Genomic DNA, 18,119 nt, shown 5'->3' with positions numbered 1-18,119 from the left:
CACCGTCATACTCTAGGCCTATTGGCACACAGCACTGATACACAGTCATCGTGTAAATCGATCATTTCACTTTAATCTGAATTCCATCATATAAAGAAACTGATCCTTATGCATATGAAAGAGCTGCTGCTGCCGATGGTCCTGAATTCACTACCAATTAAACCAAAGTTAGCCATGGAATGAAGAATTAGGCAGACTGTATAAAGGGGAAGAGACATACTCTCTCCAGTTTAATTTCCCCGCCACTTGAGTTTTATCATTTTTAAGGCGCGGTTTTAAGGTGCTTGGAAGTAGGTACAGAGGAGATGCCAGGGGTACATTTTTTACGTAGGGAGCGGAATGGGCAGCCGGTGACGGTGATGGAGGTAGATACGATAGGGTCTTTTAAGGGACTCCTGGATGGATAATTGGAGCTTAGAAAAATAGAGGGCTATGGGTAACCCTAGATAATTTCTAAAGTAAATACATGTTTGGCACAGTATTGTGGGCCGAAGGGCCTGTATTGTGCTGTAGGTTTTCCATGTTTCTATTTGTTGATTAATCACTTTCTGCAGTCAGAAGATTTGGGGAGCAGCAGATGGCAAACCATTGATAATGGCATGTTAAATTACTGGAAGTCACTGTTGAACCATTGGCAGATCTGGTAACATCAAGTATATATTGAGATTCAGGAATATGTAAAATAACTTCAATATAACAATGTTTGATATATACATGGTATTTGGCAATATTCACTGCCAAAGTAGCTTAGCATTTCACACAATACTTCTCGGATTCCTTCACCTTCAGGAGAAGCTGTATGATTTGATTGGCATTGTGGCTGGTACCATTGTGCAAATTACTATTGCACCACCAATAGTTAGGCAATTCAAAGACTGGCAAGTAAGGTCATTCTATCTACATTGTTAAAAATAGTTGTTATATGAGAAGATTAATATTTCCTTCTGAAAAATATCTGCAGATTGCAACATTTTTTAGTTCCAGTAACTGTGAAGTAAAAAAAATGCAAATGGAGAAAGATTCTTTGCTAGAAATGGAAAATTTCTGAGAAAAGTTTTGTTCATGCATGCTGAAAAGAATTACTAAAATGTTGCCTGGACTTGACTTACAAGAAGAGCTTGTATAGACTAGGAATTTACATCCCGAAATATTGAGATTGAGGAATGGTCTCATGGAGGTATATAAGATCATGAAGGCAGAGTGAAAGCACATATTTTTTCCAGGAAAGGGATGCTTAAAGATTTAAAAGGAATATCAACATTAGCTACTTCAAGCAAATGGTGATACATATTTGGAATGAATGCCAACATTAGTGGTTGAGGCAGCCATATTAGGCACATGTAAACAAGTTGATGGGCAGAAGGGGTTCAGAGGACTATGGACCAAATGCAGGTAGATGGGTCTAGCTCACTAGGCAACACAGTTGACCAGATGGAGTAAAGGGCCTATTTTATTCCTCTATGATTGTATGACTCTGTAATTCTAAGTATTAAAATGATGTATTATAGTGTACATCAAGACTCATTGAGCCTGTTTCTGTGTTGAAAACTGGGACACAGAGGTTCAAACTCATAGTATCCATACATTATCACATGACATATGATAGTATTTTAGTTCCAGCACTTCAGATATTCATCTGGAGGTGTTAGGGCATATTCTGGGGATATGCAATATAGTAAATGTTAACATCAACCAGTCTTCAGATCTGAATATAGATTATAGATTGAATTTAAAATGCAGCTCAGAACAATGGTCTTACTGAAGCTGCACCTTAGAGTAAATTGCAGACTAGGAAACATCTAATTGACCTGAGATTTCTGCATATGCATGAATGCAATCAACACCCATTGCATGAATACGACTCAGAGGTTACAGTAACTCATCTCGGCTGTGTTGGTGGGAAAATCAAGGTATTTGAAAAATTACATGAAACTCAAAAGAAGCATTATGGTGACATTGTAACTATAGAAACAGTCCTGTGACCTGTGTTCTTTTACATATAAAAATATGCTGTAATGTTGGGTTGGGGAGTCTCTCTCTCGAGTGACTCCAAAGACTGTCAGCTTGTGAGTGTCCCAAATAAAGACCTTTATATCTGCCGGTTGTATCTCTCTGGTGACTTCACTCACAGTCACAACATTGGCAGTAGGAATTATGAGCTGCAAAGTGTTCTCCTTTTGATGACTGGGCTGCCTTTCAGTGCAACAGCCTCTGAGCCTCAGACTTCACAGGAGCCAATACAATCTAAAGAAGGTTGGTTGTGACAATAATAAACCAATTCCAATTCCACTTCCATTAAATTCATAGCAATCAGTGACCAGATAACCATGCTAAGTTAATGAAGGGTCATAATGTCATTCATAAGGTAAAGGCATTTTGATCCATCATATTGACACCACCAAAAGCCCATCAATTCTAATCCCTATTATTTTTATTCCCTTCCATTTCTCCATCAGCTCCCGTTATTCTTCTACCGTTCACTTCTACACTCGGACTATTTGTATAGATGTCAGCCCATATGCCTTTCTTTGTGGGATGGAACTGGAGTACCCGGAGGAAACCAACACAACCATAGGCAGAATATGCAAACAGCATTGAAGGTCATGATTAAAGCTAAGTTATTGGAACTATGAGGCTGCAGCATCACTCTTCCATTCCAATTCATCCCCCTGATACTGTTGCCCTTCCTGTTTAAGTGACTGGATGTCGCAATATCCTTAGCAGACCAGAAGAATCTCTACTGTGTAATCAAATACCAGGAAGAATTGTTGGGAACTGAATCCACTGCGTACTTCAACTTGTGGGGAGAAAATTGGCCCACCAACATAGACCAGTGATTTATATTCAAAACATTACTGGATCAATTTTATTTTTTTATTTGAATTCCATCAGTATAGATTTTGAAAACGATCCTGATTCAAATTATAGTGCTGCTGCTGCTGCCAGCAGTCCTGAACTCGGACTCAATTCAGTTCGGATTCCACACGTACATGCCATCTCTATGACTGATTGTTTCAACTTCTGTAACATTACCTAACCAGTACCCTGCAGTCGAAGCTCTTTTGCTGCTGAATTCTCATCCATGGTTTTGAAGGCACTGGGTTTGAATAATTCCTTTGACCTACTTATAAGCACTTTTCTGATCATGTCTCATCTCACCTTGCATCCATATGTCTACACTTCCTCCCAGTTAAACCATGCCTCAATTCTAAATTGAGAGAGAGAGCGTGTGTGTGTGCCAGTCCCATAATAGGCAAAGAATGCCAGCATTCCTTGAATGAATGGGTAAAAAGAATGTTTGGCCTGCAATGTGTGCTGTAATTTTGGATGAGAGGTGTCTGTCCGGCTGCATCAGTTTACTTCCTGCCTGTGAAGATGAGGTTGTGGTGCTGGGCAGGGATGTCCTCCTGATGGCCCTCTTTTCCTTCTGCTCCTGTTGCCTTCCAGCCTCTGCTGCAAGGCCCTCAGAATCTGGTTTTCTAATTTCCTCCTCCTCCAACGGTTGACTCCGTTTAGGAGGCTGCGGACCAAGTATCACCCACCATTGCACCTGTACTTCTGGTTGTTATGTACTCCAGGACTGGTGAAGACAAGGTCTCCCCGTGCGGAGACCAGCGATGCTTTCCACTGACTACCACTCCGAGTGCATGCGTGGATTTACACTCAGCTGCTGTGGTTGGAGAACTCACAAGGTGAGTAGCTACGGACTTGGAGGGCATTCCTTGTGTCCTGGATGTGTCCCTCTGAGCAGAGGCAGTTCCTAAGAATAAAGGAGTCACTCTTATTTCCCAGAACTATTACATCAGAAATCCTTCTGTGATACACAATGACCTGCACCCTGAAGGAATGGGTATGTTTCCTGTTTAATTTAATTTAATTTATTTATTGAGCTACAGGGTGGAATAGGCCCTTCCAGCTCTTTGCGCCTCGCTGCTCGGCAACCCCTGATTTAACCATAGCCTAATCAAGGGACAATTTGCAACGACCAATTGTTGATTGACAGCTGTATTCTTCTTTGCGGCCTGCACATATGGGATGTGGCGTCTCTAAAGGCTCATGGGAGTGAATTCCTTGCTGACATACGTGCCTCCTGCCCTGTGGTCTCTGAACCAATCTGAGTGGCCAGTCAAGGCTATAGTAATGCCCACAGTAACAGAATGCTGGAGGAACCCATCGACCGGGTCTCTCAGTCAATAAATGCGGGAGAAATTGGGAAATTGGTTTACTATTTTCACTTGGACCGAGGTACAATAAAAAACAATGTTTTGCGTGCCATCCATACAGATCCATCCATCAGTACATTGAGGTACACAGAATGCAGAACAAAGTGTTACAGTTCTGTACAAGGTGCAAGGCCATGATGCAGTAGGTTGTGAGGCCAAGGGACTGTTCAATAGTCTTATAATGGTGTGATAAAAGCTTTCCTTGACCCTGGAGGTATGTGTTTTGTCCCACTCTGTTGCCTTTGAAAAATGCATGCAGAGTCTGAAATGGGTTTTGATGCTGTCCAAGCCAAGTTCTTGAAGTCAGCACTTTCTTTAAGTCATAGGAAAAGTAACAAGCTAATGGAATGTGCTCATGTTTATGCTGAAAATGTGGAAGTTTGGGTGGAAATATGCAGCACACAGCTAATGACATTGTTAAAGGTGTGTCTGACACAAGCGAAAGGTCAGATGTGCTAACAGGGATTGCATATGGTAATGCAGAGTTCATTTTCATGACTTGTGTATTTTCAACCGGACAAGATTTTGAGCAAGATTTGCTCTTGGAAAAAATAGAATTTTGGGTGATCATGGCGTGAAAAACAAGGCACATTTATTGTCACATATTGTGAGGTACGGGTACCACAGTTCAGGCAATAACGTATCGAACTTAGATTGTACATTATTTTACTGGTAGTAAAGGAAGAAAAAGACTACAAAACTAGACCTTCACACAAAAAAAAACGCAGTCAGAAACAAGTTCATGGTAGTGCAAGTAGTGGTCCATAATATTTTGTTGCTGAGCTAGGGTTAGGTTGGTGCAGGTCAGCTCAAGAAGCTGATGACTGCGGAAAAGAAGCTGTCACTGAGCTAGTGTGGGACTGGGCCGTGTTCACTATTTTCTTGTATCCAGTGTATTGGAGATGCAGATTCCCCTCACATTCCAAAGATGTAGGGGTTAGCAGGTTAATTGGCTACATGGGTGTAAGTGGGCCGGAAGACCCTGTTACTCTGCTGTATCTCCAAGCACAAAACCAACATAAAACTTAGGCTGGAACTTTTGTCAGGAAGTTCCATCCTTCAGAAAGGATTACATCTTCAGAGGGAATGTAGCCTGCAACAGGAAAAGGTAAAAAAGAAAAGAAACTATATTTGAAATGTTATTTCAATAAGTAAAAACTTGTTTTCCTTTTATTTAATGAAGTGGTTCAATAAATAAAAGAAAAATAAGTTATTAGTTCTTGAAACACTTCACTATTTTTGATACATCTTGTGAAAGTAATCCAGGCAGAAATCATAGTTACAGAGCCATAGAGCTGTAGAGCACAGAAAAAAACTCCTCAGCCTATGCATGTCAACCATTTCTGTCCATCTGTATTAATCCTGTTTACCAGTACCTAGCCGTACAAGAACTTGTCAAGGTACTTCTCAAATGCTGGGAGAGTTTCGACAGTACTGCCCACAGTGCGTTCCAGATTCTACAAATCCTTAGATCCTCGCTCCTTATTCCGAGGCCATATTTTCCAGCTTTAGAAATAGGGAATGGTGCAGTACATAGAATATAGAATGTACAACAGTACAGAACAGCACAGACCCTTCAGCCTATGATGTTGTGACAACCTTTTAACCTACTCCAAGATCTGCATCGCCTTCTATTTTTTGTTTTGTCCATGAGCCTTCCTAAGAGTTTCTTAAATGCCCTTAATGCATCCAACTCTACCATCACTGCTGGCAGTGCATTCCATACACTTCCCCACTCTCTGTGTGAAGAAACCAAGCTCAGAATTCCTCCCTGTGCCTCCCTCCAATTATCTTAATGTTATGCCCTTTCATGTTAGCCATTTCCACCCTGGGCAAAAGATGCTGGCTGTCCATTTTATTGATGCCTCTTATCATTTTAAACACCTCTATCAAGTCACCTCTCATCCTCTTTTGCTCCAAAGGGAGTTTGCTCAATCTTTCTTCATAAGTAGCTGAAATAGTTTTGCTGGCATGACAGAGGTAGCTGTGAAAAAGAAGACTACTTAATAAGCAAAGATCTGGGCCCACATTCCTCGTGTTGGTAGCATGGTTTGGCAGTAGTATACCAACAGTCCATGGTTTTCCAAGAGTGTAATTAAGATATTGAGGCAGAGCAAATGTCCCTTGTTCCTTGTACAGTCTCAGCACCTCGAGGACACAACTCTCACTGCCAGCTCTGCAATGAGTGACCGAGGAGCTGGAGCACGAGGGGGAGTGGAGGAGGAAGAGGCAAAGCAAAGCATAGCTGGACTGGCTGTGATTTGGGCAATCCAGACTATGTAACAATTTCTTCCCCCAAGCTATCAGACTCCTCAATACCCGAAGCCTGGACTGACACCTTACTGCCCTATTGTCCTGTTTATTATTTATTGTAATGCCTGCACTGTTTTTGTGCACTTTATGTAGTCCTGTGTAGGTCTGTAGTCTAGTGTAGCTTTCTCCGTGTTGTTTTTTTTCCATAGTTCAGTCTAGTTTTTGTACTGTGTCATGTAACACCATGGTCCTGAAAAACATTGTCTCATTTTTACTGTGTACTGTACCAGCAGTTATGGTCGAAATGACAATAAAAGTGACTTGACTTGAACTGTGGCCTCAACTCTACGTTCACCAGTAGTTCCACAGTTCACCTTCCCTCAGACCAGGACTGCAGGCACCAACCTGTCCATAGTGAAAACAAAAGTCAACACCGAATAAACAGCTCAAACCATACTGATAAATAAACACTCAGCATGCTGCACAGGCAAATAAACCAATAATGTTGTATATCCTTTGTGGCTCTGTTCCATATAACACTGGCTGTCCTCATAACGTTTGCCCCTCAAGTCTCTACAGCTGGTGGAAAGGCTGCGATCTTTGGGAGGGCAAAACTGTAGGTGACTTTAAAAGATGGCCTTGAGGAAAACTGAGCCTAGAAGCTTGTTGGTACTGGCAACAGCAAGTTGGCTTGGCTAGTTGATCAGCAGGGCTGCATCTGGAAAACTGTCACTCATTTTGTCCTTGCCTCTTGTCCCGAAGATCATTCAGATCCCATGGCTTACCCGATATCACACAATTCTCCCAATTACTGGCAGTGCTGAAACGTGGGTCAGATTGGACATTGAGCAACACGTGTATGTGTGGGCCAGGCTGCTGAAGGTGAAAGAAATAAAGCAGGGAGAGATGTGTATGGTTGAGTCAGTGATGCATACTTCTACCATCTGTAACTTGTAAGTCAAAGGAGATAGAGGGATGAGGGCAAGGGGCAAATTGAGTGGACTATCTGCCTCGTGGGAAAGGTGTCATACAAAAGGTTGTGATATAAAGTAATGGATAATGGGGAAATGTGTGGCAGATGGGCTTAATGTAGACAGGCATGGTGGTGGTAGCAGACAATCATTTCTGTGCTATATGTCTCTATGATCCTGTAATATATCAAAAATAGGATTCAGAACTAGTTTGCACATAATGATTGAAGGGACTTATCTGAGCTGGAAGTCTGTCATTAGTGGTGTTCCACAGGGATCTGTGCTGGGACCTCTGCTATTTGCAATATTTATAAATGACCTAGATGAAAGTGTAGATGGGTGGGTTAGTAAGTTTGTGGCTGATTGGTGGAGTTGTGGACAGTGTAGAAGACTGGAAAAGAATATAGCAGGATATAGATCAGTTATAGATATGGGCAGAAAAGTGGCAGATGGGGTTTAACCTGGATAAATGTGAGGTGTTGCACCTGGGTTAGGCAAATGCAAGGAGGCAGTTCACTGTTAAGGGCAAGATTCTTAACAGTATTGCTGAGCAGAGAGATCTTGAAAACCAAGTTCATAGTACCCTTAAAGTGGCTACGCATGTCGATAAGGTGGTTAAGAAGGCTTATGAAATGCTTGCTTTTATTAGTCAAGGCACTGAGTTCAAAAGTCAAGACGTTATGTTGCAACTTTACAGAACTCTGGTACATATCTGGACTATTGTGTGTAGTCTGGTTGCCTCATATAGGAAGGACGTTGAGGCTTTGTAGAGGATGCGGAAGAGGTTTACCAGGACGCTCCCTGGTTTAGAGGGCATGCAACATCATGAGAAACTGGATAAACTTGGATTGTTGTCTCCAGTGCGGCAGAGGCTGACCTGGGAAAAGTTTACAAGATCATGAGAGGCATAAATAGAGCAAACAGGGAATATCTGTTTCCCGGGGTCAAAATGTCTAATAATAGAGGGCATGCGTTAAAAGTGGGAGGGACAAGTATTTTACTCAGAGAGTGCTGGATGCCTAGAATGCACTGCTTGGTCTGGTGTTAGAGGGAAATACATTAAAGATTTTTAATCTGTAGGCACATGGATATAAGGAAAATAGAGGGATATGGATATTGTGTATGTAGGAGGAATTAGTGTTTGGGGTTTCTGATTTGCTTTTTAACTGGTTCAGTACAACATTGTGGGCTGAATGGCCCTAATGTTCTATGTTTTTTGTAATCCAAAACACATGGAAAGGCATCAGACTCACAGCGTAATATAATGCAACTGGATGAGGTATTTCACCTGTGAATGGTTCAGCAGAGGAGCCATTAAGTTCATGAGATTCATCTGGGCAAATCCCAGGGTCCCAGCTGGAAGAGTGTCAGCAGCCATGTCTCCAGCTGGGAGATTGATCATTTGGAAATGGCTTTAACTGGGAAAGTGTTGGCCCAACCACAGTACCGGGCAGGGAAGTCACAGCCTCAATCTGGGACAGTGACAGTGCACGCCAGGAGTTACTGCAGGGACAATGGGAGCTTGACCCATGGACCCAACCAGATGCATGACTGCCCACCCTAAGCTCTAGCCTGTGACTCTCTGTACCGTGCATTTGTGGTTCCAGCAGAGAAAGTAACCACCTATCTTATTGGTAAAGAGAGTGGCAACCTATCTCTTGGCACCCCCTCCCATCCCTTGGGTTCCAGCCAGGAAAATGGCCACTTGCCAGAGGGCATATAGGGTTATGTCCCACACAGTGGGGTGTGGTTTATCGGCAGGGTTGGAGAATCACAGCAGACCTGCAAGATAATTGGGAACTGACTCTTATTTGTGAAAGGTCAGAAACTAGGAAGTATTAGTGTATAGAAAGATCTGTGGCTAAGCTAGGAACCCAGTAATAATGTTGGCCTTCATCGCATGGAGTACAAATGTAAAGTTTTGGTGAGGTTTGTACAGGGTTTTGTTGAGACCTCAAAAAGAGGCAAGAGTAGAGATCGGACTGCTGGAAAATGGTGCTGGGGAAGTAGTAATGGGGTACAAGGAAATGGTGGATGAACTAAAAAAGTATTTTGCAACCATCTTCACTGCAGAAGACACTAGCAATATGCCGGGAGTTCGAGGGGGTCAGGAGGCAGATTGCTATTACTAGGTAGAAGGTGCTTGGGAAGCTGAATTATCTGAAGGTAGCTACTCACCTGGGACAGATGGACTACACCCCAGGGTTCTGAAAGAGGTAGCTGAAGAGATAGCGGAGGCAATAGTCGTGATCTTTCAGGAATCACTAGATTCTGGAATGGTTCCACAGGACAGCAAAATTGCAAATGTCACTCCACTCTTTTAGGCCAGGTAGTCTGACCTCAGTGGCTGGGGAGATGTTGGAGTCGATTATTAAGGATGAGGTTTTGGGATACTTCGTGGCACGTGACAAAATAGGCCGAAGTCAGCACGTTTTTCTGAAGGGGAATTCATTCCTGACAAATCTGTTAGAATTCTTTGAGGAAGTAACAGGCAGGATAGACAAAGGAGAATCAGTGGATGTTGTTTACTTGGATTTTCAGAAGGCCTTTGATACGCTGAGACACATGAACACATGAGGCTGTTTAACAAGGTTGGGGGAGGGGAAGGAGGGTAGCTAGAAGGTGATAGTTTAAGTCAGGTGGGTGGGAAAAGTAAAGGGCTTGACAGGAAGGAATCTGAATGGAGAGAAGAGTGGACCATAGGAGAAAGGGAAGGAGGAGGGGCACCAGAGGAGGTGATGGCAAGTGAGAAGTGGTTAGAGGTCAGAGTGAGGAACAGAAGAAGAGGGGAGGGGGAGGGAATTTTTGTACTGGAAAGATAAATTGATATTCATGCCATTAGTTTGGAGACAGAATAGACATTAGGTGTTGCTCCTCTACCCTGAGGGTGGCCTCAACATGGCACAAGTGGCCACAGACTGACACATCGGAATGGTTAGGGCAGGGGTCAGCAACCTTTACCACTGAAAGAGCCACTTGGACCCGTTTCCCACAGAAAAGAAAACACTGGGAGCCGCAAAACCCGTTTGACATTTAAAATGAAATAACACTGCATACAACGTTTTTTTTGCCTTTATGCTATGTATAAACAAACTATAATGTGTTGCATTTATGAAATTGATGAACTCCTGCAGAGAAAACGAAATTACATTTCTGCATGCAACAAAAACATTTTGAACTCCGAAAAAAAGACGTTGGGTTGAAAGTTACTTTTAAGTAAAATATTCAATGTCTATTTGAGTCCTTCTTGTATTTATGAAAAACGCCGAACTTAAATTTTCCACCAGCAGCAAACCAAAAATAACGTCAGCCAGCTGTCATCCTGAAAAATGAAAGGACTATTTCACTGAACAATGAAAAAATATGAATATAAGTAAAATAATAGGCAATTAAAATATTTATCATACTTGGTTAATGGGATTTCTGCTCCTGGACCTCAGCGCACAGCGTCTGCACATCAGGGCTGTATGATGTCACCTTCATCTTTACACAGGATCGCAAGCTGTCATCTGTGAGGTTTTCAATATCACTCCATTTGTGTTTCTGAGCAAGAACGGCCTTCTGACGGGCAACATCTTCAAGGTCTGCTGTCAAGCGTCTAAACTTGGACACCCATATGTCTTTGTCGGCTATGTCGGCCAGTTCCATCTCAAGATCAGGTTGAATCACACCTGCCAATGCAGTCGTATTCAGTAGGGAAGGATCGATGCTTAAGGGAGTGACCGGGAAGGATAATGTGTTTTTTTCCTCTCTGAACTCACAGAAGCGTTTCCCAAACGATGTTTGCATTGCGATGATTGCAGAATGTAAATACTCCGAAATTATCATGTCGTGACCTTGTTTGAACTCTCTCAAATTGGGGAAGTGAGACAAAGTGCCTTTCTGTAAATCTCTGGCAAGCACTGTCAACTTGCGCTCGAATGCCAAAACATCCTCCAACATGTGCAGGGCTGTACGTCCTTTCCCCTGAAGAGCTGTGTTCAGCGTGTTCAGGTGCGCTGTCATGTCTAACATGAAGTGTAGCTTTTCCAGCCACTCTGGCTGTTCCAGCTCAGGAAAGGTGAGCCCTTTGCTGCCCAGGAAAGTTTTCACTTCTTCCAGACACGCGACAAAGCGTTTCAGCACCTTCCGTCTGGACAGCCAGCGATAAAAACACGTTGTAGCGGTGTCAGTAAACTGCAGTCAAAGATAGCTTTATTCGAACTAAACAGCCTTGCTTTTAAGCCTCCCTCAACCCAGCCCCCATGGACGCAGATGCTGCAAAAGACGCGTACTCACAAACCCCCGTAGGCTATCTCCCTTAGCCGGAATGCTGGCTAATTGTGAGCCGTTTCGGATGTGGCAGGAAATGTGTCGCTACACTTAGGTTGTACAAGATCACCATAATTACATTTCAAAAGCTAACAAACTAACATAAAATACATTTTAATTAAATACTGACCAATTATTTCCCAAAGCCACAGGGAGCCGCAGCACAGAGGTGAAAGAGCCACAAATGGCTCGGGAGCCGCAGGTTGCCGACCCCCGGGTTAGGGGAACCAGAATTAAAATGTAGACGATGCCTCATCAGGAGTATGGGATACCACAGATGACCACAGAAGACTCCGAAGTGAAGTGTTGCCTCTCCTGGAAGGACTGTTCGGGGTCCTGAATGGAGGTGAGGGAGGAGGTGAATGGGCAGATGTAGCACTTTGGCCACTCGCTGGGATGAGTGCTGCTAGGAGAGAGATGAGTGGGGAGGGATGAATGGACAAGGGCATCACAGAGGGAGCAATCCCCCTGGAAAGCAGAGAGTATGGGGCAGGTAAAGATATGTTTGGTGGTAGGATCACTTTGCAGATGGCGGAAGTTGCAGAGAATGAAGTGTAGGTAAGAACAAGAGGAAGTCAGTGTGAGTTCATCAGTCTGATGGCCTGGTGGAAGAAGCTGTCCTGGAGCCTGTTGGTCCTGGCTTTTATGCTGCGGTACCGCTTCCCGGATGATAGCAGCTAGAATAGATTGTGGTTGGAGTGACTCGGGTCCCCAATGATCCTACAGGCCCTTTTTACATACTGTCTTTGTGAATGTCCAGGATCATGGGAAGTTCACAACTACAGATGCACTGGGCTGTCCTCACCACTCTTTGAAGAGTCCTGTAATTAAAGGATGTGAAGTTCTCATATGAGGCAGTGATGCAGCCAGTCAGGATGCTCTCAATTGTGCCCCTGTAGAAAGCTCTTAGGATTTGGGGGCCCATACCAGATTTCCTCAATCATCTGAAGTGAAAGAGGCACTGTTGTGCCTTTTTCACCACACAGCTTGTGTGTACAGACCACGTGAGGTCCTCAGTGAAGTGGATACTGAGAAACTTAAAGCTGTTTCCACTCTCAAACCCAGATCCATTAATGTCAACAGGGGTTAGCCCATCTCCATTCTTCCTGAAATCCACAACCAGCTCCTTTGTTTTTGCGACATTGAGGGAGAGGTTGTTTTCTTGACACCACTATTCCAAGGAGATGACTTCTTCCCTGTGGGCCACTTCGTTATTGGGCCAATCAATGTAGTGTCGTCGGCAAATATAATTAACAGATTGTTGTGGGTGGCGATACAATCATGGATATACAGGGAGTGAAGGAGGGGACTCAGTACACAGCCCTGAGGGGCTCCTGTATTGAGAGTTAGAGGGTTGGAGGTGAGGGAGCCCACTCTTGCAACCTGCTGGCGAACTGACAGGATGTCCAGAATCCAGTTGCACAAGGCAGGGTGAAGGCTGAGGTCTCTGAGCTTCTTGTCGAGCCTGGATGGAATTATGGTGTTGAATGCTGAACTGCAGTCCAAGGACAGCATTCTCACATAAGCATCCTTCTTCTCCAGATGTGTAAGGACGGTATGTAGAGCAGTGGCTATTGCGTGAACTTGGAGTCATCCTCATCATGGAAGACATGCAGATGATATGAAGATAGGCGGAGGGGCAGGTAGTGTTGAGGAAGCAGGGACTCTGCAGAAGGATTTAGACAGATTGGGGGAATGGGCAAAGAAGCGGCAGATGGATTACAGTGTCAGGAAGTTAATGGTCATGCACTTCGGTAAAAGGAACAAATTCTCTAAATGGCCGGAAACTTCAAGAATCCAAAGTACAAAGCGACTTAGGAATACTCGTGCAGGATTCCCTAAAGGATAACATACAGGTTGAGTCAGTGGAGAGGAAGACAAATACATTGTTTGAGAGGACAAGAATATAAAAGCAAGAATGTAATTCTGATGCTTTATAAGGCACTGGTGAGGCCTCACTTGAAATACCATGAGCAGATTTGGGTCCCTTATCTAAGAACTGATGTGCTGACATTGAAGAGGTTTTAGTGAATGTTCACGAGAATGATCCCAGAAGTGATAGGGTTATCATATATGGAGTGCTTGATGATTCTGGGCCTGAACTCACTGAAATTTAAAAAAAATGAGGGGGGATTTCATTTAAACCCATTGAATGTTGAAAAACCTTTGTGGAGTGGTTGTGGGGTGGATGTTTCCTATAATGGGGGATTCTAGGACCAGAGGGCACAGCCTCAGAATAGAGGGTTGCCCCTTTAGAACAGGAATGATGATGAATTTTCTTAGCCAGAAAGCAGTGCATCTGTGGATTTCTTTGCCACAGGTGACTATGGAGGCCAGGTCATTGGATGTATTTAAGGCCAAGGTTGATGCGTTCTTGATTAGTCGGGATGTGAATGGTGATGGGGAGAAGACAGGAAAATAGGTCGAGAGGGAAAATGGGTAGCCATGATGAAATGGTGTGCATTCGATGGGCTGAATGGCCTGATTCTGCTCCAATGGGCTTATGGTCTAATAGCTGAAGGATTGGTCGCTATGCCAAATCAATGATATGCATCCCCTGCAGTCAGTGAAGGCAGAGGTTCTCTTGATTCCTGGGATAATGAGCTTGTCGTATCAAGAGAGAAATACAGAGTATGAAAGTCAGTTGAGCAGCCCTGGCTCTAGACAAGAGGCACCACAGAACTGAATTCTGGAGTTTATTTTTCCAGTGAGCATCCAGAGATCAACTTTCACAGGCAATTCAGCAAAGGACAAGAGGGCAAATATTGCACAGTGATTTTATATTCATACAGAATGGAACAGTCTATTGAGTCTGCACCAGCAATCAAGTACTCACGTATAGTACCCAATGCTAGTACCATTTTTAAAAATTCTAACACATTCCCATCAATATGCTCCCAGATTCTCCCACTTACCCACGCACCACATACCGAATGACGTGTAGTGACTGCATTCTTTCCTGAAAAGATCTTCGAAGCAAATTTAATGGTATTTTGAAATCAGGGAAGCGCGAAGGAGTGGAACTGATCAGACAATTTTTCTGGAGCTAGTGTCATCCAAATGTCACATTTTTCTATTAATGTCAGTTCTATTGATATGGCTGTTAGTAACCTATATGCAGTGTCATTCCAGAAAAAGGAGTATCAGTGACAACTACATACCATGTTGGAAGTCTGTCTATCTTTACAAATGTTAATGAACTGTATTCAATTCTTAACATGTAATAAGAAACCATGACGAAATTGAAAAACAACTGACTTGCTCGTAGAAGCAGCTTGTACTTTGCTGTGTAATTGCAGGGCTTTTTGTATTTATTTTAGCTATTTTATTTTTCTCGTGTGAAAAGCAAGTGAGGGACTCACAAAATCAAGCAGGCCCTGTACTCCAGGCACAGCACCTTATGAAATGTGCAGCAAACTGTAGCCAAGAACTTACTGTACCTTCAAAACTAAATTCAATTGCTTTCAGTCAGTTCCACAATGTTGCCAAGTTCCAGTAATAAAGTTCAGAGGAATTATCAAGTCAGGTGGTCCAAATCCTGCATTTAACATGCCCCTATTCCTCCTCAGTCCCTTCCAAAAGTAATTAATTCCAGCACATCGAAACAAAGAGATACAAATGTTGGTTGTGTTTACCAGCAAACTGTTTTGTAATGTTAAAGGAAATAAAATGGCACTGCAATTTGGAGTAAAATTCAAGTTTTCCATGGTGCTTTGAAGCACTGAAATTTACAAATCGATGCTTGAATGTTTCCAGTCTGATTTGGACTCGGAGCAGGTGACAGGTAAGGTAGATTTGAGACCATTCCTGGTTTGTCACAACTGTTGTCAAGATATTGTAGATAACAATTAGTCATTGTAAACTGGAGAGGAAGTATTTTTAGACAAAAACTATGCTTACTCTCTTTAATACCCACAATAGACTTGTGTGAGGACAAATGTTCTTTAGGAACTTAAATTCCAATTTTATCCCCTAGCCTCCTGAACATATTGACTACGTCATGCAATCTGCTTCTGCTGTAGCCAGCACCAGGAAAACCGCCTGCTTCAATTTGTTTCCCACACTACTCGTCCATGTGACCATATAGCATTACTCCGCTCGAACCTTTCTTCCTCTGTAGAAAGACATTGTACCTGATGCTTGCCATCACAGGGCAAGGTGGGTGGCGGATCGAAAGCCCATATGAATATGCCTATAGGAACACAGAGGGATGACCATAGTTATCAAGTGGTACCCTGCAGTGAGCAGCAATATCAGATCAGGGAGTTGTAATTGGGATTTTCCAGGTCTTCCTAGGGCTTTTGCAGCTGACCTAGACGATGAGTGTTGCAGTTTTTCTGAACTTGCATCTTATTCTGGAAATTAAACCCAAATGGACAGTAAGAACACATACAAATTAAACAGCTGCTATTATAAACCTTAGCAGGATCCTTGACAACCCTCATCTTTGAATTGTATTATTCCAGATTTGTGCAAGGGGGATTAAAGCAAGAACATTCATCAACAATGTCATACAAAGGAAAGAAGAAAGGAAAACTATTATGATGTTAATTTACATATAACACACTCTTACAATAAGTTACGGAACAGATCTTAATTCAGTTGTCAACTTCAAGTAATTTGCTCCCCCTCTGCACCTATTTTCTCTCCTCCTGATCTACTCAGTTCCTCCAACAAGCACATCAACTCCAGAACCTTCATTACATTTTTTGTCCCCTCCTTCATCCATTCCATCTACCTGTCACTCATCCACTGACCCCCACAGGGTCCCTCCCCTTACTGTTCCTAATACCCCACACTAACTCCTTATTTGGTTCATGCTCCACCTTCCTTTCCTTTCATCATCTGCCATCCTTTGCTACCTCCACATATCACCTCCCAGCTTTCTCTCTTCCACCTACCTCCTCACTTGGATCCACCCATCAATTGCCAGCTCGTGCTTCAGCCCGTCCTGCCACCTCTTTAAGCTGGCTATCTCCCCTCTATCTTTCAGTCCAGATGAAGTTTGTCGATCTTCATTTCCCTCCACAGATGTTGTTGGGCTCACTAATTCCCTCCACAGCTTGTTTCTTTGCTCCAGATTCCAGTATCTGTGGTCTCCTTTTTCTCTTGTGTCACATAATATGGGATGCAGTAAGATAGCAGCAATTGAATGGGTTGCTTATTCATCATAACCGGGAGAAAAAGAGTCTATGGAGAGGATGGTACACTGACCACTCGAACAGGCATCTCATTCATTTTAGAATGAGAGATTCCTTCTGCTGTGGTTAAGCAGGTCTCCTCTACTCATTGTACAGTCAGGTTTTTAAATATTGTATCATTGTTGTTGTCACCTTCATGGGTTTTACATATATATAAAGCCATAAGGGTCCTGATGTTTTCAAAGGTTATATTTTTGTAGCATGTCACTGCACAGTTCAACATTGTGCCTAGATATGTTGCTGTTCCAAGGAAGGACTACATTACTGGTTTAAAATTAATCACTCACTGTGGTGGAACTATATGGTTAAAAATTGGAGCTATTGGGATAAAATAGTTGTGTTTATTCCGATGAGTAAAACCTTCAGATGCATGGAAGAAAGCCCCTTTCAGTTCACGAAAACTACTACATCATAGCCAGTGTATGATCGTGATATAATTACTCCTCCAAGCTAGGAAGAGGTTAACAACAGATTAGAAACAATTCCGTCTCCTGATTCCTTTTCAATGACTCCCGCTATAAATTGTGGAAATCGAGTGGGATAAGATGGTGGATGAACATGACCTTTGCATGATCAGAGCGAACACCCCCATTCACAAGTGTCCCTCTGCACCCCTTCCCTCTACCCACCTGCTGATGCTCATTCTCAAGGTCCATAGTTATATATAATATGCCCGTCCATCATGATGGAGGATGAATGATGCACACAAGACCATGCTCAACAACTTCATTGGAAGAAAGGAAAATAAGACAGGGAGGAAACTGATGAAAACAAAAGAGAAGCAGTGATCTCTGGCACTGTAACTCAATAGGTAATTACGGAAAGATGAGCTTCCTGTAGGAATGTAGATCTTGTTTTCACCACCACACATTCAACAGGTGCTAGGTGACAAACATGCTGACATGGCTTCAGGTTTGAGCCTACACGGGTTACACGGGTTGTAATTAGATAGGGAGCTGTCAGTTTTCCTCCATTTTCCAACCAATAATCAGTGAGAAACTAATTGTATTCTTTGCGATGGAAGCTTCCCCCCCCCCCCACCCCCCGGACAAAATACAGAAAATATATCCTTGTTTAGCATTGAAGCCAGCACAACTCTAGTTAATGCAGAGACAAACCAAAACATTCATTAAGCCCTGCTATGAATAACTAACTCTCAG

The 18,119-nt window shown here is 43.0% G+C and overlaps 2 protein-coding genes across 4 annotated transcripts in view; one reads left to right on the top strand and one right to left on the bottom strand.

Annotated features, from left to right (window-relative positions):
• Positions 1-18,119, top strand: part of LOC132397158 (uncharacterized) — an 84,575-nt gene that overhangs the window by 41,587 nt on the left and 24,869 nt on the right. The window lies entirely within an intron of this gene.
• LOC132396393 (general transcription factor II-I repeat domain-containing protein 2-like) lies at positions 10,712-11,621 on the bottom strand. Its single transcript, XM_059973922.1, has 2 exons — positions 10,855-11,621; positions 10,712-10,769 (listed from the first exon to the last, which is right to left on the bottom strand). Exon 1 carries the CDS (start codon positions 11,459-11,461, stop codon positions 10,859-10,861), a length of 603 nt encoding a protein of 200 aa, XP_059829905.1. The 5' UTR covers positions 11,462-11,621; the 3' UTR covers positions 10,712-10,769; positions 10,855-10,858.

Source organism: Hypanus sabinus, chromosome 7 (genome assembly GCF_030144855.1).
Source record: "Hypanus sabinus isolate sHypSab1 chromosome 7, sHypSab1.hap1, whole genome shotgun sequence".
Classification (NCBI taxonomy): Eukaryota; Metazoa; Chordata; class Chondrichthyes; order Myliobatiformes; family Dasyatidae; genus Hypanus; species Hypanus sabinus.
Note: the sequence above shows the minus strand (reverse complement) of the source record. Positions and strands in the feature narration are given on the sequence as shown.